Raw genomic sequence first — 23,635 nt, forward strand, 5'->3', positions numbered from 1 at the left:
GTATCCATTCTCCTATTGAGAAATGGCTTCTTCATTACCTCTTCGGGCTCAATATCATGTGTTTGTTGTGCAGCACTTTAGAGGTTATGAGCTCTGGGCGGCTGGGAGGAGCTCTGTGTGCATTAGACAGACCACTACCAGCCCAGTGAATATGATCCACCTGCTGCTGTCAATCCTACACGTTCCTTTGCCTGAAGCAACTGTCATCCCAAAAGAACCTGATGGCCAAGCCAGCTGGGAGCAGGGGCTGAAAGAAGAATTTTAGCATGGCTCCCTGCTTGTACCTTAAATATCTTCCATGCAGTTCACAGGATTTAATTTTAGACTCCACATGCGGTAGGAGCAAACGGTTCCTAGCTGAAGTCAAAGTCAGAGGCTTCTCAGTTTGCTCTGTCCTGAGTCATAGATTGGACAGAAGTTGTCCTTCCTTTTGATATCAGCAGAAGAAAGAAGTTGACGCAAATATGTCAAACAGTAGGACAGACTTTGAGGATCTCAATGAAGAGGATATGGACGAGGATGAACTCCTTGCAATGCTTTCACCCGAGGAGCTTAAGGAGCTCCAGAGTGAGATGGATGTTATTATTGCCCCAGATGAGAGGGTACCGGTGGGGCAGAGGCAAAAGGACCAGACGGAGAAGCCTCCGACAGGGACATTCGACCACAGATCCCTGGTTGGTTACCTCTACTGGGAGAAAGAGTCCAACCGTATGCTTGAGGAAGAAAGAGTGCCTGCTACTCTGCTGCCCAGTGAGGTAAGAAGTCAAACCCTTAAATGTTTAGGTGCAGATCAATTTAGATTTAAATGTTACAGGCACAATTTTAAAAAAAAGTGTTTGGAATAACAAACCTTGGTCTGATGTTGTTTTCATCAGAAAGCTTTGAGGGAGGAAACTGAAAAGAAAGACGAGGAAGAAGATGTGGAATATGAAGTAATAGAGGAAGTCATTGAGGAAGAAGTTGTAGATGATACAGATGGAGAGGCAATTATAGAGATCATTGAGGAAATTGTTGAAGAGCTTGATGAGAGAGATGAAAATGTTGATAAGGATGAAAAGGACAAAGGGGTGGATGAGGAAGATGAGGAAGAGGTGAAGTCACTTGTGAACAATGGCAAACATGAAAATATAGACAAACCTGTAGATCCTCCAGACACTAACAGAGAAAAAGTGTCAAAAAACAATGCAGATGACAATCAGCCTTTTCCAGACACAAAGGAGAAGAGTGAGAGCGTAGCCCCAAAACACAGCACATCACAAGTTGAAGAGAAAGAGGAAATTCAAACTACAGACTCTTCGCTTCCCAAAGAGGCTCCAGAGGAGCCCAAAATAAGCAAAACCAATGATGAGCCCCCGCCGAAAGAAGAGAGAAAAATTAACAAATTACAACTTCCAAAGCTGGCATTCAACAATATAAAAATGACATCAAGACCCTCAGGAAATGAGACAAACTTGGAGTCGACACTCGACAAAATCCGCAACAACAACCCATCTATCACTGAGGTAAACCTCAACAACATAGAAAACATTCCCAAAGAGATGCTCTTGGATTATGTCAACGCTTTGAAGAAGAACAAACATGTGAAAACCTTCAGTATTGCCAACACTGGTGTTGATGAAAACATAGCTTTCAACCTGGCCAACATGTTACGAGAGAATCGCGGCATCACCACTTTAAATATCGAGTCCAACTTTGTAACCGGGAAGGGCATCGTTGCCATCATCCGCTGCCTCCAATTCAATGAGACTCTCACAGAGCTGCGTTTTCACAACCAGAGGCACATGTTGGGTCACCACGCAGAGATGGAGATCTCACGCCTGCTCAAGGCCAACAACACCCTCCTGAAGATGGGCTACCACTTTGAGCAGCCGGGGCCCAGGATGGTGGTGACCAACCTTCTAACCAGGAATCTGGACCGCCAGAGGCAGCTGAGGAAGGAGGAGCAAAAGCAGCAGCAAGTGAAGGAGCAGAGGGAGCTGATGCAGATGTATGAGAACAGCCTAAACCTACCGCCTGGTTTACTTGAGATGCTCGGCTACATACCGCCTCTAGAAGTCCTGCAGGAGTATGGGCTTGTCCCACCCTCGTTTGAACTGAGCACTGTACCTCAAACCCACCACCAGACGGTACAGCCGGAGCCTCAGAAGCAGCTCAAACACAAAAGCACTCCCAAACAACCCAGTGCCGAACCAGCAAACACATTGAGGGACGTCCAGTTGAAGAGGACTCCCAAGAAACGTGACCCTTTTCTGGACCTGGACCCGAGGGATAACAGGAGACCAGAGAATGCAAGTTTCAAACTGAGGAAGACTCCCAAAGAGAAGGATGCAGGCAGTGGAGAGGTGGCAGATGAAAGAGAAAACCTGACTGACGTGATTAAGACTTTGAAGCCCATCCCTCGCAGACGACTGCCACCTAAGGTTGATGTCACACCCCGCGACCAGCTCCTAGATGCAATCAAAAAGAGCAACGTGGCCTATCTCAAAGCTGTGAGTATCCAAGAATTATTACTGTGAGATCTATCAAGATGGGATCCTGTGTTTAGGAGTACTTTTAACATTTGACAAGTTAGTTTTTTTAACGGGTTAAAATGGTTACTGTTGATGGTGTTAGAGCTCTCAAAACATGTGAATGCCTATAATGCCTATTATCTAACTTGTTTTACAGCTTGTAAGGTGTTCTAGTAGGGTAGTATAGAAATCGAAGTCATCTTTTCATTCTTACCTTTGTCGCTGCTTGCAGGTGCCGCTCCCTAAAGTTCTGGAATCAAGTGAAACGAGTCTCCTCTGAGGCTGCAACTTCAGCCGTTTGTTGTTCTTCACCATATAGTTTTCTTTATTTTACATGTATTCTCAAATGCACTGTGCAAAATAAGAGTGAACCATACTTTCCTAACACATAAAACATATTGGCTGGTTGTTGTTTAAGTCTTGTGTGGTATTCATATTTTTGTTACATAGCCAATGTTCCCGGGTCTGGTGGACCCACCACATTATTAGGCTTTTAAATCAATACAACCATAACAATTTATGTAAAAATACTTAATAGGTGTTTACTTTAGCCCAATTGCCCAATTTTGTTCTTCAGAGAAAATGAGCCAAGGCCAATGAGTTTGAGTTAGAAGAAATAACAAATAGCATAATTTTTCTTTTAGCAAACATTGAAAATGGGTCCCACAGACCCGAACACCACACAAGGGTTAAGTCTTGTGTTGTTATCACACTAAATGCTGTCTTTAGGAAGTCGTAACAATAAAGGTACTAATTAACAACACCCTATTCAATTTAAATCAAAGTAGATAACCTTGTCATCATTTGCTATTGACATTGCTCATATATTTCTTAACATGTTGTGCACATAAAATTGATTTTTAGAGTAGTTGTGTTAGATTAAATGTTAGATTTGCATTTGCTATAAAGAAATCTTCCACTTTTGCCTCAGGATTGTTTTTCCTTTAAATGGAATAGCACTCAGTGCCAAACTAAATGGATCCCCAGTGAATCACTGCAGTCACTCCCAGTTATTTTCTTCTGATTGTTAAAGGTGTAGATGTGAAAAAAGAACAAATTACTCAATGAGAGATGAGTCAGAATCCTGGAAATCTGATTCCATGTATTAATCAAACTGAATCGAATGACAGTATGTACACACTTGGAGGGGATATTCATTAGTTTGCTATTCAGTAGTGTTATAAACAAGCTTTTTTATTTATTTTAGGAATAGGCAACAATTCACTACTTTGTTTCACAGAAAGATTAAACCCAAATAAGAACTTAATTTTGTGATATATAAATATGTCTATATATTCATAAAGAGACTCATTTGGAAAAAGACTACAACGTAAATCCGGTTATTTTTATTTTTAGAGGACAGCCATGTTTTACTTCCAGTTCTGTGATTTAATCACAATTCTCATCACTTTGCAAAAATGAAAAAGTCACATAAAAACATAGAGAATATATAAGATAGCATCCATATAACATAGTCTTTCTGAACTGCCATTTGTGAAGGCAGCATGCACAAACTGCAGTTAATGTGCACATGTGGAAAAGCAAACAGGAAACAACTGCTCTTACTATCAGGACTAACAGCACTGAAAAAGAACACCTAATGTTACAGATGACAGATTTAATTTAGATTCTATTTTTAACCAGGGAACAGGATTTGATCCCAACAGAGAATGGGGAAAATAGCATGGGAAGTTAATTAATTTAATCACTCATTTTGTCTCATTCCCAAAAGTATGTACTTTGTATCCTGTAGCCATTTTATACATTCCTGCATGCTATATTAAAAAAATAAAGACACCTCAGAAATAACAACAAACATGTACATACCATGACATAATATTCAAACAATTAAGCGGCACTTGCCATTCATTTTTCAACATTGCATAGCTGTGATCAGAATAGATACACTCAGGCCAGCCTGTATGGTCAGGAACTGTGTGCACACATCTTTTATTTTGAGAATAGGAATATTTCAACTCCAGGATTATTAGTCAGGCCATATAACCATGTCTACACAAGAAGCAAACCGGTCTCAGATCAGTATTGATACAGCTCTTGGAGTGACAAGATGGGAGTTATTGCTGTTTAATAAGCAGTTAACAGTTGACTGGGTGTTGGGTAATTTAAACATGCTTGTTTTGAGGTAGCAAACTGAAAGGATCTGATTTCTTCTTTAGAACAAACACAATTGATATCTATTAACAGCATTAGATATTGTGTTCAGACATTCTGCTTCATTTTGCTGAAATAAATACTCAGTCATCATGTGGAACAAAGTGTGTCGTTGACAAGGGAAATGATTTGTTTTTGGAACATTTTGACACAGGGATGCCGTTTGGTAACCTTTGGTGCCTCTCAACATCCAATCCACGCTGTGATTGTGCAAATCGTGCTCTAAAATGTTACTATCCATCTGTGAGTACAGTCACACAAAAGTATAAGACAATAAAGTAAAACGAAATGCATAAAAAGAATGGGAATGCAAACATTAGTAACTTTACATGTATATAGGGGATAAAAACTCAACAAATGGGACTATACTATGGACATTTTGGCACATTTGGCTAGAGCATTATTCCTTCAGTTTGCTTTCAATGAAATCCTGAATCTTGTTCATTTTCTCCTCCTGCTGATCCAGGAGGTCCATGATGATGCCCATGGGGGTTTTCTTTAGCCCAACTCCCTCAATCTTGTTCTCCAGTCTGTTCTTCATGTTGCGCAGTCTCAGGGAGGCATGAATCAGAATTACTACAGGAAAAACAACAAGGTATTATTATGTGACAATAAAAACATACATTTCAGTGTCTCAAACTTAATAGACAATTTTCTCTGGAATAGATCTTGGGAAATAAGAAAACAAAATGTGATACTGTTGCTACTAAGACTTTACAGCAGGTGTAAGGATCGGCGTATCTTTTATTCCCATGGCAAGCAGATACTGAATACATGACATCAGCCAGTAAATGTAGTTCTGTCCAAATCAACAACCCATAGCAACCCGTCAACACAGACAGGAGTGGGCAGGCCTCCTGGGAAGCGATCAAACGGCCTCATCTATCCCCCATTATGTTAGAGCTGCTACATTTGCTCTAACGATCCAACCCATCAATTATCTAAAACCACTCTGCTGACTGCCTGACTCAACATTTATTTAGAGAGCTGTAGCAAATCCAAAACTATACCTCTGAACTACAGTATACAGGTCAGTCTGTAATGCTGACTTTTTTTTGCAAGCTGTGTCATGAGTGAATGCATGTCAGTGATACTGTACACGCTGTTCAATCCCTACAGTGAGTCAGAATGAGAGCGTCTGGAAAAATTTGTTCACCCACAGAAAAACCTCAGTTTTTGCATCCCTGTGTGACTCACCGTCTCCCTTTACAGTTTAGCATATAACATTAGTCAACGAGTGCTGCAGTATACTGGAGGGAACACAACTTAAGATTCTAATTAGACAAGGCCAAGCACTAAATCTAGATATATACTTAATGTAAACGTTGTTCCTTAAGAGAATAAGTATCTTAGTCACATACCTTAAATGTAAGTGTTGTGAAGCTAAATGCAGGTAAAATAACTGGTGTTAACAAGGCTTATTTGCATCAAAACTAGCAGATGTTTTGCATTTTTGTGTCAAAAAAAAAATCAGTGTTGAATAAGATACAGAAAGAGAGAAAGGGATGCGTGTGTGATTCCTCTTATAACTTCATTTGCACAAAGGCCATGCCCTTGAATTACAAGAGGGAGGGTGTGGAAACCTAAAGAACACAATCAAGAACAACTGACAGCTACATATTTACATGTTCTATTGTGTGATGTATGTGTCTTTAATTTACCAGGTCAAGCACCTACAGAAGAGGTCATGGCAACATTGGCAAAAATGTTTGTTTTTTTTTAAAGAGAAAAAGTCAAACTTGTATTGTTGTACTTGGATACTTGTATTGATCTTGGAAACAGCAGTTTGATGTTATCATGTGACCAAAATACCATATTCATATGGTAACAATTAAAAACCATCTCCATGACAACTGAACAAACTCCAGTTTCCACATGCCATGGACTCAACTTTTTTTTCATTCCACAGTGGGAATTGTTTTAGGGGACTATAAAGTGCATTCATTTCATATTAGAATTCAGATCGTCAAATAAAATGGGGGAGAGCTACTATAGTGCACTATTTGGCATATAGGAGGAGATTTCTGACACAGCCTGAATATAATTTTATAACTAAATTATCCATTCACTTTTTGAAAGTAAACAGAACACCTTGTGACTTACACAGCAAAGGGAAGGTGATTCCGAAGATGAAGACCATGACGCCACCACACAGCGACAACAGAAAGTAGCTGGTGACCATGACCACGATGACAAACAGAGTGGGATTCTTCCTTTTGAAGTTCTTAACTATGGCCTGGTTCTCTCCTGCCCACACTGAACCCACGAAGACCAGCGTCACCACAGCTCCTCCCAGAAACATGCCAAATGGGTTCAGGAACCTGAATATTGGAACATGAAAGTGACATTTGATGTGCTCCAGTGGGTGTAGGCATTTTGCTTTCAATAGCACAACCTGGTGGTACCAACAACAATAGCTAACATCCTGGCCAGCTTAGGGCAGATGCCTGCAGTAAGGCCTATATACTAATGGCTATAGCATGCTCTATTCAAAGAAAACTACCAAACCAGCTTGATATATGCAAAATCACGACCAACTAGCAGCAGTGATAAGTGTCTGTAGGATCTCCAGATCCAATGTAGCTCATCAGTCAATGTAGCTAGCTAGGTTCTCAGAAACAACCCTGGTAAATTCATTTTAAGTAAAGAGGATCTGTTAACCGTTTCCGTTGATAATATGAAGCACACATTCTTAGTTGCTGCTGTGTAGCTTAACTGCTATAGGCCAAGAAAGGTACATATCTAAAAGGCACAGGCTACAAAGAGCTGTAAGGGCTCAACAATAAGTACAGAAATAGCCTGTGTGGCCATAATGGGTGTGGATAGTTCGGTATGCAGGCTAAATAAACACAAAACCAGAGATGCTAGCTTGCTTCCGTTCGCAAGCTGCCAGGACTCACCCTACAATGAGGAAAACCACCAGTGCCACGGCGAAATAATTCGTTTGGTAGTACAGTAAATTACTGATCACTCTGTTGTTCCACTTTGTTAAATCTCCAAACTCAGGTTTGGCGAACCGGTCCCTTCCGGGGAAGAAATCATCCCAAGGTCTGAGAGGTGCAAGCTCTATCTTGGCTGCCATGTCTTCAACGTGTAGCTAGTGAAACGACACAAGAACACAAACAAAACCCACACGCGCTGCGTAATATTTGACAGGCCAGCTGATCACCGTCTGGTCTGAACGTGGAGGAGGGGAGTCAAACAACATGCCGTACTCTCGCTCCAGATCTCACGAGAGTCGGATTATCGAAGATGTGTTTGGAGTTTTAGACTTGCGTTCTAGAATGCGCAGCAGCACCAATCAAGTGATGTGGCCTAATATAAAACAACATCTAAAAGAAACGACTTTCCCATGTAGGCAATAAAAGAAACCACCACGTTGTTTTTTTATTCAGACACACGTTAAGGCAAGCAGGAGAAAAATATATTTTCCCTGTATGGGCAGTTTCTGCTGCTGTGTGCAGCTTTGACACTCTGGAACACAGCAGACACAATCGGGGACATGGGACCGTGAAAGTATGGCGGATGCCGAGGAGCCGTAAGTTCCAATGAACGAAAAATATGATTTTATCGTAGATAAACTCGCGCCTGTTGTCGTTAACCCAGCTTGCTTAAACTCGTTTTACTCTCTTCTTCCAGGGAGAAGAAAAGAAGGCGAATAGAGGACCTGACTGAGAAGTTAGTGACGAATGCAAAATAAAGGTCTCTGACTGGCAGTAGGTTTGCGTTGCGCTCTGAGCAGCGACTGCCTGGCCAGGAGACATGAAAATAAACATTTCAGCTATGTACATTAATAACCCAGTTAGCTGTTTGTACAATTCGTTCACACAATTCACAGTATCAAACATATCGCGGAGACCCTTGCTGTACAAATCCTGCATCCTCCTTTCATGACAAATCCCAAATGCACATAGCCTTCAGTAGCTGTGTACCATTTCATACTAACGTTACATAACTGAGCAGGTTTTGAGTATTTAGTGTGTACACTCAAATAACTCAGAAATGCATTCTTATAAATACTTGACTTGTGAGTGTGATGTATACTTATATCCCACAATGCAATGCACACAATTAAAAGTAGAAACCTTAGAATTGGTAAACGGTGTGTAAAAACAATAGTGGTGAAAAGAAAAGAAAGAAAAGTTCAGTTGACAGTGGCAATCCAAATTTACAGTTGATGTTCGATGTGGTATTATATACTTTCCTGTTAGTATGAAATAGTATAAGTATATTGAGTTCTTGGATTCTAATTGCATTATTAGAGGGATGATCATTTAAGTTCTGGTACTTGTACTGTAAGTTCAGTATATGGTGTGTTGTGTGTCCAGAATGGCTGTAGATGGTGGACACAGGGACGGTGGTTGTGACTGGGATGGCCGGTGGAATCATGTGAAGAAGTTTTTGGAGAGACCTGGCCCGTTCACCCATCCTGACTTTGAGCCAAGCACTGAGGTGACCATAGAAATACTTTATGGAAACAGAGAGCATTCTTTTAATGCATTGAACAAATCGTTCTAGTGTGATAAAGCTTGTAGCTTCACACTGTCGAGTGGTAGTGATATTTCAAATCCCAGTACATTCTTATTCTTTAAATAAAGTGTTTTTTTTTCTTTCATCTCAGTCTCTACAGTTCTTGTTGGAGACATGCAAGATTCTGGTCATTGGTGCTGGAGGACTTGGATGTGAGCTCCTCAAAAACCTGGTAGGAAATAGCTTTAATCTATGTTAAATGAATGTACTGTTAAAGTGTAAGCTGAGCAAACACACAAACTATCCTCACTGCTTGCATCTTTAGATACGTTCTTACTTAGTCTTGTTTTGTTTTAGGCCCTGTCTGGATTTCGCCTTATTCATGTGGTTGACATGGACACAATTGATGTGTCCAACCTCAACAGGCAGTTTCTTTTCCGGTAGGCATCACCTTTGTTCTTGATCATCATAATACGTAATCCGACCTGCGGCCCTTTGCTGCGTGTCATCCCCTATCTCTCTCTCCCCCTTTCATATCTATCCACTGTCACTATAATAAAGGGAAAAGCCCCCAAAAAATAATCTTTAAAAAAAAAAAAAAAACAGTAGTTTAATATTAGACAAATAGATTTTGTGGTAAAAAAAAAATTCGATGGTGTGAGATACTCCTTTACGTTTTTATAATATTTCCTCTATTTACATAATGCAGAAAGATAGTATGGTGTAATAGGGTTTGTACAAAGGCTTAATTATTATTATTATTTTTTTAAGATTATTTTTTGGGCATTTTTAGGCTTTTATTTGACAGGACAGCTGAAGACATGAAAGGGGAGAAAGAGGGGGAATGACATGTAGCAAAGGCCCGCAGGTCGGAGTCGAACCCGGGCCAGCTGCGTTGAGGTGTAAACCTCTATACAATATGGGCGCCTACTCTACCAACTGAGCTATCCGGGCGCCCACAAAGGCTTAATTTTAACCGACTTTCAACAAAATCTGGTGTTTAATCTGCACAATTACTTATATTTTATAGCCCTCAGTTAAAAAGAAATTTAGATACCGTGTCATCTGTACCTGCGACCGAGTTACTTGAATATTCTTCTCAGTGACTGTAGTACCGTAACAATTCCAGTGTGATAAAATCTGATTACATTCGGCATCTCATACTACAACTATTAGATCCAAAGATGTTGGACGACCAAAGGCAGAAGTTGCTGCCGACTTCATCAACAGTCGTATCCCTGGATGTAAAGTGGTCCCGTATCCTTTGCAGCAACAGATGTTACAGTTGAGAAACAACTCGGGTAGGGGTGGAACGGTACACTGAAGTCATGGTTCGGTTCATACCTCGGTTCAGACATCATGGTTCGGTTCGGTACAATGGAGGGAAAAGCATAACAAAAATGCAGAAGGCAATTTTTTTTATTGTGCATGTCTCAGGCTGTACCACCTGTCATCCAGTCTCTCCCCTGAGCTAGCTGCAACAGCCTGAAGCGTATAAAGTAAGATGTAAACAGTAAACAATAAGTAGGCTACCCCACATCATCTCCAGACTCCATCTGGAACTTGTAAACAAAATAAGACAATCAGCTAGTAGTGTGATATGGGAGACAAGCGCTGCTCTCATATGTGAATGCACAGAGCAGGGGTGTTAAAAGAGCAGCTTCGGTTACACAGAGCAGTTGGTGAATTGTGGCGTTAGCTTCACACGCTAACAGCGGAGCTAGCAGCAAACAGCGAAGCTAACGGCGAAGCTAACAGCTAACGGCGGAGCTAAAAGCGGAGCAAACAGCGAAGCAAATGGGCCTGGAAGCCATTTGTGATCGAGGCAAGAAGGGATACAGCTACTAGGGATGGGCGTATCGATCCTGTGGTATCGATAGATCGATATACTCACGCTACTCATTTGGCATTGATTTCCTTAAAAAAATATCGATATAAACTAAAAAATAATAATTGGGGGTGTATGCATCACTTTCAGCTGTTTAAGATTACTTACTTAAATTACTATGTGCCGGGACACCCTTGTACCTGGCGGCGTATTAAGCTGGCCCATGTCACGTGACGGGAGACGAGCGAATGAGCGTCAACCAAGCCCCCAGGATTAGCGCCGAGTCTAAAAGCCACCATGGGCTTAGCGGATAACGGTGGTACTGCACCCCATGGCCCAGAAAGACTTTTCACATAGACTTTGCATGGCGAAAGAAACGTCTGTGTTTCAGCGGATAATTTGTTTCTGGGTATATCAACTTACCAGCCTGAACACTGAAAGGGTCCTTGTTTAAAACGTTACGTTTTTAACATTTTTAACATTCACTAAAAGCGAATCCAGAATTATTAAATTTGGCATGATGAACGCGCATAGTGGACGCAAGCAGAGCCACGGGACTGCGCCTGCCCGCTCACATGACTGTTCATGTACCGTTCCACCCCTAAACTCGGGTTTAGTTTACAGTGTGTAAAATATCTTGACCATGATTTTGATTCCTTATTAATAACATGCAGTCACTTTAAGAAGATCCAAGACTTTGATGACTCTTTCTACAGGCGTGAGTGTTTTTCTTACAAGATCTACAGTATGCTTTAGCAGAGCTTGTCAAGTAAGCACCTCGGAGGTTTAAAAACGCTTGTCTCGTTGCAGAGTTCCACATCATCGTCTGTGGACTGGACTCCATCATTGCCAGACGCTGGATGAACGGGATGCTGGTATGAAAGAGGGATTTGAGTGTTGTGTTCGCTTGATATACATTAGCATATAAGGGGCGTAGTGTGTAGTCTGTGGTGAGTTATAATGGATGTTGCCTTCTCTAGATATCCCTCCTGAGCTATGAAGACGGAGTCCTGGACCCCAGCTCCATCATCCCTCTCATTGATGGAGGAACAGAGGGCTTAAAAGGAAACGCTCGTGTCATTCTGCCCGGCATGACTGCATGCATCGACTGCACGTTGGAGCTGTACCCGCCACAGGTCACTTTTCAGCAGCAATTTATCTACTAGTTTCACTTCAAAGATTCATGTAAATCCAGTAGAATAAACTGTTCTTTTCTTATTAATGGGCGAATGACATGACAGAATAGTTACTCAACCTGTTTTACAAAAGCTTTCACATCTGCTGTTCAGCTTGTGTTTTGTGTTGGAGAAAACATCTGTGGTGCACAGGAGGGGATGTTTCACATTCCCATCTGCACCAACAGCTGTTCGCTTGAAGAAGAAAAACGATTTGGGTCATTAACATAAGCAGTGATAGCTAGCAGGCCGAACAGAAAAATAAATATTGCCAGAAAATTAGAGAAGAACGTGTCACAGGCAGACGGGCAGGTGAAGCGTAAAACCAGCACAGCAGTGACTATTTTGCATCACAGATTTTGCCAAAACACACAAAAAAAGATCAATTAAGTAAGAATGGGATGATTTAACTTTTTCATGGACAGCTTCAATCAGTTGTTTTATAGTTTTGATATTATAGCTGTCTGATTTCACGGTGTAAAACTGAAAGAAGGGATTTCTCGTGCTCCTTTAATTGCATTTATGCTTGACCTTAATTTTACTATCCACAGATTAATTTCCCCATGTGCACCATTGCGTCAATGCCTAGGCTACCAGAACATTGCATTGAATATGCCAGAATCTTACAGTGGCCCAAAGAAAAGGCATTTGGAGGTAAGCTAAAAATATTCACATCTTTTTTACCCCGCCACTCTAATCGCATAACTTAGCCTTCTGTCTGTGTACATTATTACGATAAAGGCTAACTACAGTATCTTTTTTTCAACTAGATACCAGCTTAGATGGAGACAATCCAGAGCACATCCAGTGGGTGTTTGAAAGAGCCCAAGAAAGAGCTGCAGAGTTTAACATTACAGGAGTGACGTACAGACTCACTCAAGGTGAATTAAGAGACATTTATTTATCATTAATGTAGTACGTCAGTGTTTCTGATAACTTTCTCATTATATTGATATCACATTTTTTTTTACACAATAAAAATCTGTTTTTGTGCCACAGGAGTTGTGAAGAGGATCATTCCTGCTGTGGCATCAACTAATGCTGTTATTGCTGGTATGACACTCGGATGCAGTAGCTGTTGTTCAGACAGAAAGAACATTACAAAAAATATTGTTATATCTGGGATGTCAAAAGAAAAAGAGGTTTGGCTAAGCCCCCTGTAGATACTGTTGCTATTCCTGTCAAGCTCTTCCATTTCACGCAGACGTAAACAAAAGCTGAATAAAAGCTTGTTCCTAGAAGAATAAGAATACATACATTATTAATCCCAAAGTAGACCTTTTTAACTTCGTTATTATACACATATGTATAATAATAGTATAGTGTATATATACACACACACACACACACACACACACAAAGAGGTCGGAAATACACACACATGCAAAGGAGAGATGTCAGAGTGAGTTGGCTATTTTGGCTTTGGAAAGGCAACAAAAAAGACCTATTACCGGCATGTGGAGATGTCAAGATCCAAATCTTGACGGGGGGGTTAGCAAATGCTAAATTGTGATTTAACAAGATGAATTTTGTCTCTGTTCTCCATAGCTGCCTGTGCCACGGAAGTTTTTAAGATTGCTACAAGGTCAGGAGCAGCAAACAATTCTTAATCTCCCACACCAATTATCTGCTGATTTGTCAAGTGACTATTACTTAACATCCGATTTTCTTTTGCAGTGCGTATATTCCTTTAAACAATTACATGGTCTTCAATGACGTGGATGGACTGTACACCTACACTTTTGAAGCAGAACGAAAGGTTTGTTGCGCCCCACAGTGCTGTGATTGTCAGCAACTGTAACCACCGGAAACCGTCTTGTCGGCAGTGTGACGTGCATTTCTCCGTACAAAGAATAACCAGTTTACTCTGCATCATCTTTGATCGGCAGGAAAATTGTTCAGCATGCAGCCAGGTGCCTCAGGATCTTCAGTTCTCTCCTTCTGCCAAATTACAGGAGGTTTTGGAGTACCTTACAGAGAACGCCTCACTGTAAGTATTCAGAAAAAAAAACAAAAACATTTTGTGATGCTTCTTTTGGAAAAAGTAACAAGGATTAGGTCAAAATGTAAATGTTTTCCAGACAAATGAAATCCCCGGCTATCACCACAACTCTGGAAGGGAAGAATAAGACACTGTATTTGCAGGTAATATACAGTATTCCATTTAAGAATGCTGCATGGTGTTTGGTAGTGATGGTCAAATGAAGTTTCGTGAACCACTGTCTTTATTTTCTGAGCTCACTAGATGGCGCTCTCTGTTCAAAGAAAAAGGTTAAAGGAATGGCAATTCAGTGTGTTTTCAACCCTGTGTTGAACAGAGAGCGCCATCTAGTGAGCTCAGAAAATAAATACTTTTTTCTTCTTCTTCTGCTTCATTTGACCATCACTAGTGTTTGGTTACCTACATTAAGGGTGCAATTTGCCGGGAGGGGTGCGTGGGATTTCCCCCTTTCTGGTCTACATATCCCTGCCTCTGCTGAATTATTTTGTATTCCCCAAAGTGATCAATGCTACTTCACCAATAGACCATGTATACATGTATATATACCTAAAATAGAAGTTTTTCAAACTAAGTAAAGCACTGTAACGTGAACAGTCTATAGTACGATAGAACGATAAAATCCGAGTGGCAGTTGCTGGTTGTCTTAAGCCGATACAGAGCTCCAGGATGCCAGCTAACAGCGGTTTAGCCGCTAATCGGTGACTGTGAGGCGGGTACAGGCACCGCCAGATGACGGTCCTTTCAGGGGCCGTGGTAGTGGAGTTTAGCCAGAAAAAGTTAGCATCATGTGGAAATGCCAGTTAAGTTTAGGCACCAAAACCTCTAGTTAAGTTTAGGAAAAAGATTGTGGTTTGGATTAAAACACTCCCAAGGAACGAACAAGCGTTTCCTGGGTGAAAGTTTTTTGTTTTCGCTGCAAAGTGAAGTCTGCTCTCCGGCTTAAAAGCGCTGTGTTTTTATCTTGACCGTTCTCTGGGGTATGTTTTCATGCTAATCGAATGTGTCTGTAGCTTGAAACAAGCTAGCGCAAACCGCTGATTAGCTTAACGCTAGGCTTTCGGGGCACGGGTAGAGTAAAAATAAATCACTATTTCTATACCACTAACAAGGCTCAAAATAGCACCACACTTCCACGGCAGCATAATGAGGGTCCCTACATGTAAACCGAAGCATTGAGAACTTTGTAAGTGTACAGACAGTTTATTAAAAGATTCGGTACTGGTTGCACGGCGTTCGTGGTCAACTCGGTACACGTGTTATTAACCCCTTGGTTCACTTTGCACTGGGATTATCCTTTTAATTCTTGCATGTTTAGTTATGTTGTGTATGATAACCCCCCCCCCCTTCTTCTTTTTTCACAAAACACACTCTTCCTACATTTAATGATAAACTACGATTACATTTTTGTTCCAGTCGGTAAAGTCCATCGAGGAACGAACCAGGCCAAACCTCTGTAAAACACTGAAAGGTAAAACGAAGCGGTAATCCAATCATTCCCAGTCCCTCCAAAGTAAAGTAGCTGCTGACTTTCATGATCACATAACATTACATTTGTTTTTTTATAGCATACACATGTGTTTTTATCTGTGATGCAGAGCTGGGCTTGTCAGATGGACAGGAACTGGCAGTGGCTGACGTCACCACCCCTCAGACGGTTCTCTTCAAGCTCAATTTCACCACCTGAACAATCCTCACAGCACTCAGCACTGGCGACAGATGGACTGCGTCCCAATGCAGTAGCACATTTGATGATGTACATAATACGAGTGAGGTCTCCCTTGTGGGATTGGTTTGGTTGTCATATGAAGATGGACTAATTTCTCATTTAGCATTGTTTTTTTCTATTAGTAACGTTGTTTACTTCTTGATGTATTTGTCCTGTTTTGACTTATTATATTGTAGCTATTTCCCTGTCAATCAAAGGAGAATAATGATGTGCACTATATACTCTAATAAAGTTGTATTATCATGGTTGTTGAGGAAGCCTCTTTCACCAGATTTTCTTTCATCTTTCTTCACTTAGATGCAACTGGGCAGCTTCTTTTTTTAAGAACTGTAAGTGTATTAGCTGCAACTGGGTTACACCCACAATACATACGTAATTTAAAACATAGTTGACTTGGTAGTTAGTCTGTTATTAAGATTAAAATGACATGGATGTTTTATTTAAATAATGTTTTATGTGACAGATTAAAGCAGGGGTATTCATTTTATCATCTACTTCGGTCAGTGAGCAAATTTCCTAAAATGTTGAACTATTTTTTTAATACCAATCACTGAGCAATTAAAAATATATTATTATTTTGGGGTCTTAATTGTACTTTTAGGTTGAGGCCTAATTGAATATTTATAGCTCAGTTTTACATTTTGCTTCCAGTGGTGTGATCTGCTTCATTAGTGGGTTGCAAATATGCCTTTTTATTCTAGGAACCTATGAAGCAAACAAACAGGTGGGGAAATCTCACATTTGCTATTTGACAACGTGACAGCGTAAATAAAAAGGCTAGAAAAGACGAAATATTTCTTGAGGACCGGACTTGGCCTTCAGATGCAGTTTATATATCCTCTGTCCGCGTGACAGGATGTCGATACTCACTTTAAGCTTCTTATAGGTCGCTAATGAAAGTGGCCGCATATTGTCCGGGGGGACAGATGGTTTCTGTCTTGATTAAGTTTTAATTTTCCTGACGGGAAAAGCTGGCAGGCTTTGCTCGTCGGAGGGACCCTGCTGTGTTCACAGACAGACCAACGCATCTCTCGCATCACATTCTGCCTAAAAAAGGTCGCATGTAGTCCAGGTAGAGGAGCTGAAGTGTGAAAGAGCGGGTTTTCACCGAGCTGACTGCTCTCTCAGCTGGGAGTTATTTAGCAGCAGACGGGCGTCTAGCGACTTTTTCTCTCTCGCGCTTGTACGCTGCTCTGAATTGAGGCAGAACACTTCTGAAACTGGTGGATCATATCAACTGCAAACTTTTGCATTCTGGCTGAAACGATCACAGTATGCATGATGTTAACTCAGACACCGGAGGCTTCTGCAGCGGCTTATCATGCATATCAATAACCTGAGCAGAGGTAAAAGGCAGACAGACTCACTTTTATGATGATGATGATTATTGATTGATATACAGTATATTGTATTAGTCTATATATATATATATATATATATATATATAGGGTGTTTTGGCACAAATTTGACAAAAAAAGGCATGTTCATGGATAATTAGCTGTTAATTAATGAGAAATGATAGCTTTGTCACTGAATATGAATGTTCAGTATGTGTTAAACTAAATTTGAATTAAAAGAATCGATTCATTGTCAATCAACAGAAAATAATCAAATGGCCTACTATATTGATAATCGACTCATTGTAATTTTTCCATGCAAAAATGGCAAACTTGCTGGTTCCAGTTGTTTAGATTTAAGTATTTTCTCCCTTTTCTCTCTCTTTTTAATTTTTAATTTTTTAACATGAGCTTTAAGTTGAACATCTTTAAGTGTTGGAGTCAAAACAAGCAATTTGAAGCTTGGGCTCTGGGAAATTGTAAAAGGACATATTTTATTGACTAACTGTTTAATCAGTAATTAAAATAATCATTAGTTGCAGCCCTATACTTTATATATAAGGGGTAAGTGGTGAATGAAAACGCCTCAAGCAAACATTAAGCAGTGATTTTTCACTTTATGTCATCTTTGTCCTGCATTAGATATTGCTGTATGATTTGACATAAAAGTCCACGTCCCAGTTTTTGTGTGACTCATGTGGAAAACAACTTATTTTGGATGGAGAATTTAGCTTTGATTGCAGAGATGTTTACAGCTGAAGGGATAATGTGAGTCAGAAATGAGTGCAAGGACCCACTCAGATCTGGCTCCAAAGTCGGGCCTCTTATCGGGCTTTTATTGCCATTTCTTTGATTTGCCTTGGCTTAGCTCAGAGATATGAGAGTCATGATTGAGCAAATAGATGCAATGATTTTATGAACCGCACATGACAGGAGTCAGGAGATATCAGAACTCAAAATAATTAAGTTTATGGTCACACACTTCAGGGAGAAGTATTAATTGGCCTATATCATTCCTAAGGTTGCATCACCTCTTTGTCTGTGCAGGCAAGATGATGCTGAACATGTTGGCCCGACCATTACACTGGAGCCTCCTGCTTCTTTGTATAGTAGGCTTCTGCAGCCAGCTTGTGTCCACTGGCAACCAAAGCTCCCGAGGACAGACAGGTAGGTTTCAGACCCAACCAGACCAGTCACCCCCCCTGAGGGACTCATTATGGCTCCTGGTCACCAGCCCGGTCGCCTGGAGTTCAGTTTAAGCAACAAGAACCTGAAACTCACTGTGCTTCTAACTGTCATCTAAATATAGTTTTTCATGTTTACTCAGAACCCGGTGGTAAAACAAGAAAATCCACAAATGGGAATATTAAGATTAAGATGGGGTAAAACGGGTTAATGTAATGTATACTTTATTAATCCCGCAAGGGGAAATTACAATGTTTTCACTCTGTTGTTATTACACACATTACACACAGGCCTGAATTACACACACATGCTAAGTACCTATACATGCACTAATGGAGAGATGTCAGAGTGAGGGGGCTGCAGCTGTCGATGGACAGGCACCCCGAGCAGCTGGGGGTTCGGTGCCTTGCTCAAGAGCACCTTGGCAGTGCCCAGCAGGTGAACTGGCACCTCTCCAGCTACCAGTCCACCACCATACTTTGGTCCGTATGGGGACTTGAACCTTCCAGTTCCCAACCCAACTCCCTACTGACTGAGCTACTGCCACCCCAGAGTGATGAGTGGCCATGCACTTTGTTGCCATAACATAATGTTACTGTAAATGACGTACGGAACATTTTTCCTCTATATCACATGAGAGACATATTGTTTTATTACAGCAGGGGTGGAAGAAGTATAGAGATCCTTTACTTAAATAAAGCACCAATAAAATAATATAAAAGTACTCTATTACGAGTTAAACCATTGATTTAAAAAGTACTCAAGTAGCATCATGGAAATTGAAAGTAAAAGTACTGGTTGTAAAACAAATAAATCCCCTGTGATGAATACCTTAATATATACTACATAGGATTGTTATTATGAATATGAATCAATGCATTTAGATTTTAGATGTTTCCAACTGAAATGTAGAAGCATAAAGTAAAGTGGCATTACATGGAAACAAGTACCTCTAAATTGTATACAGCACTTGAGTAAATGTATTTAGTTACTTTCCACCCGTGCCATGCATGGATAACTCCAAAAATGAAAGCTGAAATTTATCTTTGATTTGTATAATTAGCCTACGTGTTTCATTTTTTGATCTCTGCTTTGATTGTAGTCCTATTTTAAACCCTGCTTTGATTATAAATTAACATTTCAGTGCAGGTGTCGCACAGACACCTCAGTTCTAAATTAGCAATATGCATGCATGAGTTTTTCCTCTTTATGTTTTTACTTCTGCCTTGTTGAACCCCTTCAACTGAAAAATTCAGTTTAAGTGTATCAGCATGAATCATCAGCGGTGTGATAATCACCAAAAGCAACGTTCAATTCCTTTTATTTGTTTTTCGGTGAAATGATGCAAAAGCAGGTGTGGGTCAGATATTTTCTGCTGATGCTCTTTCTCCACTTGATGGTGCTGTAGCTTTAGAAACATCACAATTAGAGTTTATATTGTATGACGGTGCTTATTTGGTCATCTGAATGAATGATACAAAAAGACTACCACATTTATTTAAATATAACATCTAATACAGCCAATAAAGCATTGCAATTTGATTATAATGCTACCATCTGTAAATGCTGAAGTCATTCAAACTGCCTCTACTTACATGCAAAACATAGTATATAAAAAGGGTAATCTTTTCCTCTAAATTCTCTTCCTCAGGGTCATCGCAGGAGAGGACAGGGACTTGTGAAGTGGTTGCTGCTCATCGTTGCTGCAATAAGAACAAGATTGAGGAACGCTCTCAAACTGTCAAGTGCTCCTGCTTCCCAGGACAGGTGGCGGGGACAACGAGGGCTCTGCCCTCTTGTGTGGAAGGTATTATTACTGGGACCCTCTTCTACCTTTCTTAACCAGAAATATTCTGACGTGACATGAATATATTATTTATAAAAGTGGAGTCAGGTTAGTCAGTTTCACCAGAGTCCACTGATACTGAGGCGGTCAAGGACCAGAGAATGTGGCATCAGATTTTTTCCAAACAACCTTTTATGACGTCCTTCTGTCTTAAGAAGTGACCTTCGGCTGTGGTGTGTTTTTCTCCAGCCTCTATTGTTCGTCACAAGTGGTGGTGTAAAATGGAGCCGTGTCTGGAAGGGGAAGAGTGCCGAGTTCTCCCTGACCTCACTGGTTGGTCATGCATCTCTGGAAATAAAGTAAAGACCACAAAGGTAAGGCCTGCATTAGTTTGAGTCACAGTGGCACCAATACTGTACTAAGGACATAACACAAAATGGCTTTAGTAGGCATGATATTTATAGACGCTTAAATGCTGTCATACGGTAAATCTCCTTTTTTATTGCATTACTCTTATGCTAAACAGGGGCCGACAGACTTGTGAATACTCATCATAATTTTTTATTTTAGTAAGCTCTCCTCTGATGCTGAGAGATTCCACAATCAAGCATAATCACTGCTCCCATTGGCTATATCAACCCTCTTGCTCCCCGCCAGGCACAGTTGGCTCAGAAAACCTAATTCCATAATCTGGTGAATGATGGGGCCAAGAGGACAAACATAAAATAAGATGAAAACTAATACTGAACAGTAAAACCCATGTAATTAAATCTGACGTCCAAAGGAAACCCCACTGCGTTTAGAAAGGCATTTTCTCAAAAGCTGCCTTTTTGTTGAACTGTTGTATGTGTATGATTCATGGGGGAAACATTTTACAGTGACACAGGGACAAGTAAGCACTGGCAGCATGCAGCCAGTGATCAAAAGATACCCAGTAGTCATGTGGTCTATCAGATTATACTATTAAACAATAGAATAAAACAGAATAGGGTCAAAAAGAACAGAGGGTGTTCTGTGTTGTACAGATTGTAAAGCCCCCTGAGGCAAATTGTGATTTGTGATATTAGGCTAAAAAAATGACTTGACTAGAGAAGAGAGCAGTGGTAGAAGTACTCAGAGCTGTTACATAAGTAAAAGTAATAATACCACAATGTAAAAAACACTAGTAAAAGTCCCAAAACTTCACTTAAGTAATAGTATTAGCATCAACATATATACAGTGCTGCTAAAAGGTTGGATTTTTCCTCATTTTTTTAATTAAGGCATTAAGATCAATTTCCAAAAGATGATTTTTTTTTATTCCTCTTTTTAGTCAACTTTAGCATGGGTATGAATACTTATGAGCAGCACTGTATATATTATATATATGTATTCAAAATGGCCCATTGCAGAATAATATATATTATATTATTGAATTATAATAATTGATGCATTGATGTAAACATCACTTTAATGTTGCAGCTGGTAAAGGTGGGGCAAATTAATTGATATACTTGCAGGGGAGAAGTGCTATTTTTTTGGGTACCGAATTTGGGGCTGAAAGACATTGTAACCTGTTCCTACAGTGGCAAGTTTACATACATTAGTCAACTATAAAATTCAAGGATGTTTTGCTGCCTTGTCATCTTTGCTAGTTAACAGTTGGCAACCTTTAAGGTGGAATGTTTTCTTCCATGTTACTCAATGCATGAGTTGATGTCGTGAATTAATCATCACACCTTAAATCTGAATAATGACAACTTTCACTACTCAATTTGTTTTTATTGGCTCTCGTGCATGACATACGCTTTAGTGATTATTGGATCTTGAAGCGCTTAAAAAAATAAGAATTTCATTCAGATTATGCGAACTGAGAATATTCTTCTATTTTCTCACTTGGAGAAACAAAGTGGTGGAGCATCGTTCCGGTGCGCTCCGGCCACACTAAACCCCTGTATACATGATACAATAAAATGACATCACATCCCTCAGCTTTATCTTGTTTACAATATATTGAAATAATTGTGATGGAAATGAACAAAACCAGAGTTGTGTGACATTTTGTTCTTTTAAATGTTTTTAGGTGGCGCGGTAGCAAGACAGGAGCTCCATCTAATCAGTACAAACCTGTTCCGGCCTGGTGCAGTCACCTTAAGTAACACTGGACTCTGAAGACAGTGAACGCCCCATCAGATAGAGCAAAGAACAATATAGATTTAATTAGATATCTCCTGGCTAAGCTTTATACTGCAGGAACACATTATTTTAATTTCCTTTTAGCTTGAACACAATTTCGGTTAGGGTTAATCCCATGCAGTGGACAATCTAATAGCAACTGACTTAAGATAAAATGAAGCAGCACCCTTACGCAGTCCAAACAGGCAGCTACTGCAAAGGACTGTATCACTATTTCCGTGCTTGATATGCTGGGCACAATGTGATGCACTCAATCAAAGTTTGGACTGGGCCTGCTGGCAGACACTTAAAAAGAGATTTTGTGGATTTTCAGGCGGCAGAATGTGAATCCAGTCAGTTGCTTGTGACTCTCTCCGCCGATCAAAGCAGAGGACCACAAATACTGAGAAATTTATGATTGCGTAGCATTTGTAGGCAATGCTGTCCTGTAGACTTACTCTGAGCTTTGTAAAGAGGTCTGATCCCTTTGGACAACTCCTTACCACAAAGAGGCATCCTCCCAAACATGCCTGCACACACACACACACACACACACACACACACACACACACACACACACACTGCTTTTCATCTCCACTGCTTGGACAGGCCACCACCTGCAAGGCTGTGATGGCATGCACACAAGCATGAAGCTCTGATGCAAAACAAGGACTGTTTGAAATGCTAATCATGGGCAGAAAAGGGAGAAGAGAAGAGAAGAGAAGAGAAGAGAAGAGAAGAGAAGAGAAGAGAAGAGAAGAGAAGAGAAGAGACGAGAAGAGAAGAGGAGAGGAGCTTCTTCACTGCTGAGAGTATTTACATCATGCTTTTGTTTGTCTCTCTAAACTGAATACTCCTGTGGAGGGAACTCCGTTCATAGTAATGGCAACATTGGAGATTCTCTGCCTTGAAGCAAATTGAAGCTACCAACAGAACAGAATATTTACCATTATTGCATTGTATCAGTTGTCCTCTTCATATGAATAATTTTCCTTCTGGACCCACCCTGATTACCCCTCTTTTATCTCTTGAGTTCAGTCAGACACTTTTTGCATTTTACCTTTCCAATAAAGAGACATTTTATAATAACAATAATAGAGCGACGGAAAATCATCCTATCCGAGGCATCAGACTGTGCTAGTTGAAGGCAGCTGAATTCTAAGCACTTTGCTCAACATTTACTTAATGCAATCATGCCGTATGGTTGTCACGGTACTGACAAGATTCTTCACTGAGCGGTCACGCAGTCCAAGGCACTTTATGCATGGCTTTGCTTTGTAAACATTCAAC

At 40.3% G+C, this 23,635-nt stretch overlaps 4 protein-coding genes across 5 annotated transcripts; 3 read left to right on the forward strand and 1 right to left on the reverse strand.

Moving 5' to 3' along the window:
• Nucleotides 1-182: 182 nt before the first annotated feature.
• On the forward strand, nt 183-4,090 carry lmod3 (leiomodin 3 (fetal)). Its single transcript, XM_031316378.2, has 4 exons — nt 183-755; nt 876-2,489; nt 2,743-2,921; nt 3,198-4,090. The coding sequence occupies exons 1-3, from the start codon at nt 465-467 to the stop codon at nt 2,788-2,790; spliced, it is 1,953 nt and encodes a 650-aa protein (XP_031172238.2). The 5' UTR covers nt 183-464; the 3' UTR covers nt 2,791-2,921; nt 3,198-4,090.
• On the reverse strand, nt 3,842-7,866 carry LOC116061993 (PRA1 family protein 3). The gene is made up of 3 exons (XM_031316382.2): nt 7,583-7,866; nt 6,786-7,003; nt 3,842-5,258 (listed from the first exon to the last, which is right to left on the reverse strand). The coding sequence occupies exons 1-3, from the start codon at nt 7,762-7,764 to the stop codon at nt 5,083-5,085; spliced, it is 576 nt and encodes a 191-aa protein (XP_031172242.1). The 5' UTR covers nt 7,765-7,866; the 3' UTR covers nt 3,842-5,082.
• A 168-nt stretch (nt 7,867-8,034) lies between these two features.
• On the forward strand, nt 8,035-16,133 carry LOC116061992 (NEDD8-activating enzyme E1 catalytic subunit-like). 2 transcript variants are annotated; one of them, XM_031316381.2, is made up of 18 exons: nt 8,035-8,220; nt 8,322-8,384; nt 9,011-9,134; nt 9,304-9,384; nt 9,510-9,592; nt 10,329-10,409; nt 11,655-11,698; nt 11,791-11,855; nt 11,961-12,116; nt 12,707-12,809; nt 12,926-13,036; nt 13,155-13,208; nt 13,704-13,740; nt 13,833-13,914; nt 14,045-14,145; nt 14,237-14,300; nt 15,571-15,625; nt 15,753-16,133. In XM_031316381.2, exons 3-18 carry the CDS (start codon nt 9,012-9,014, stop codon nt 15,839-15,841), a joined length of 1,329 nt encoding a protein of 442 aa, XP_031172241.1. In that variant the 5' UTR covers nt 8,035-8,220; nt 8,322-8,384; nt 9,011; the 3' UTR covers nt 15,842-16,133. The 2 variants fall into 2 exon arrangements, with proteins under 2 accessions (XP_031172241.1, XP_031172240.1); XM_031316380.2 differs by having other exon boundaries at nt 8,036-8,220; nt 8,322-8,360.
• A 614-nt stretch (nt 16,134-16,747) lies between these two features.
• LOC116062203 (chemokine-like protein TAFA-4) lies at nt 16,748-23,064 on the forward strand. The gene is made up of 5 exons (XM_031316827.2): nt 16,748-17,229; nt 18,268-18,387; nt 20,057-20,212; nt 20,441-20,565; nt 22,254-23,064. Exons 1-5 carry the CDS (start codon nt 17,205-17,207, stop codon nt 22,263-22,265), a joined length of 438 nt encoding a protein of 145 aa, XP_031172687.1. The 5' UTR covers nt 16,748-17,204; the 3' UTR covers nt 22,266-23,064.
• The last annotated feature ends 571 nt before the right edge of the window (nt 23,065-23,635 follow it).

Source organism: Sander lucioperca, chromosome 12 (assembly GCF_008315115.2).
Source record: "Sander lucioperca isolate FBNREF2018 chromosome 12, SLUC_FBN_1.2, whole genome shotgun sequence".
NCBI lineage: Eukaryota > Metazoa > Chordata > Actinopteri > Perciformes > Percidae > Sander > Sander lucioperca.

Coding starts and splice junctions, on each gene's coding strand:
- LOC116061992 (XM_031316380.2), top strand. CDS start 8,201: ATGGCGGATGCCGAGGAGCC. Junction 8,361..9,010: donor ATAGAGGACCTGACTGAGAA/GTTAGTGACGAA, acceptor TTGTGTGTCCAG/AATGGCTGTAGATGGTGGAC. Junction 13,915..14,044: donor CTTTTGAAGCAGAACGAAAG/GTTTGTTGCGCC, acceptor TTTGATCGGCAG/GAAAATTGTTCAGCATGCAG.
- LOC116061993 (XM_031316382.2), bottom strand. CDS start 7,764: ATGGCAGCCAAGATAGAGCTTGCACCTCTCAGACCTTGGGATGATTTC. Junction 7,004..7,582: donor GTGGTTTTCCTCATTGTAGG/GTGAGTCCTGGC, acceptor TCCAATATTCAG/GTTCCTGAACCCATTTGGCA. Junction 5,259..6,785: donor AATCACCTTCCCTTTGCTGT/GTAAGTCACAAG, acceptor TTTTTCCTGTAG/TAATTCTGATTCATGCCTCC.
- LOC116062203 (XM_031316827.2), top strand. CDS start 17,205: ATGCATATCAATAACCTGAGCAGAG. Junction 17,230..18,267: donor TATCAATAACCTGAGCAGAG/GTAAAAGGCAGA, acceptor TTGTCTGTGCAG/GCAAGATGATGCTGAACATG. Junction 18,388..20,056: donor AAGCTCCCGAGGACAGACAG/GTAGGTTTCAGA, acceptor TCTCTTCCTCAG/GGTCATCGCAGGAGAGGACA.
- lmod3 (XM_031316378.2), top strand. CDS start 465: ATGTCAAACAGTAGGACAGACTTTGAGGATCTCAATGAAGAGGATATG. Junction 756..875: donor CTACTCTGCTGCCCAGTGAG/GTAAGAAGTCAA, acceptor TGTTTTCATCAG/AAAGCTTTGAGGGAGGAAAC. Junction 2,490..2,742: donor ACGTGGCCTATCTCAAAGCT/GTGAGTATCCAA, acceptor CGCTGCTTGCAG/GTGCCGCTCCCTAAAGTTCT.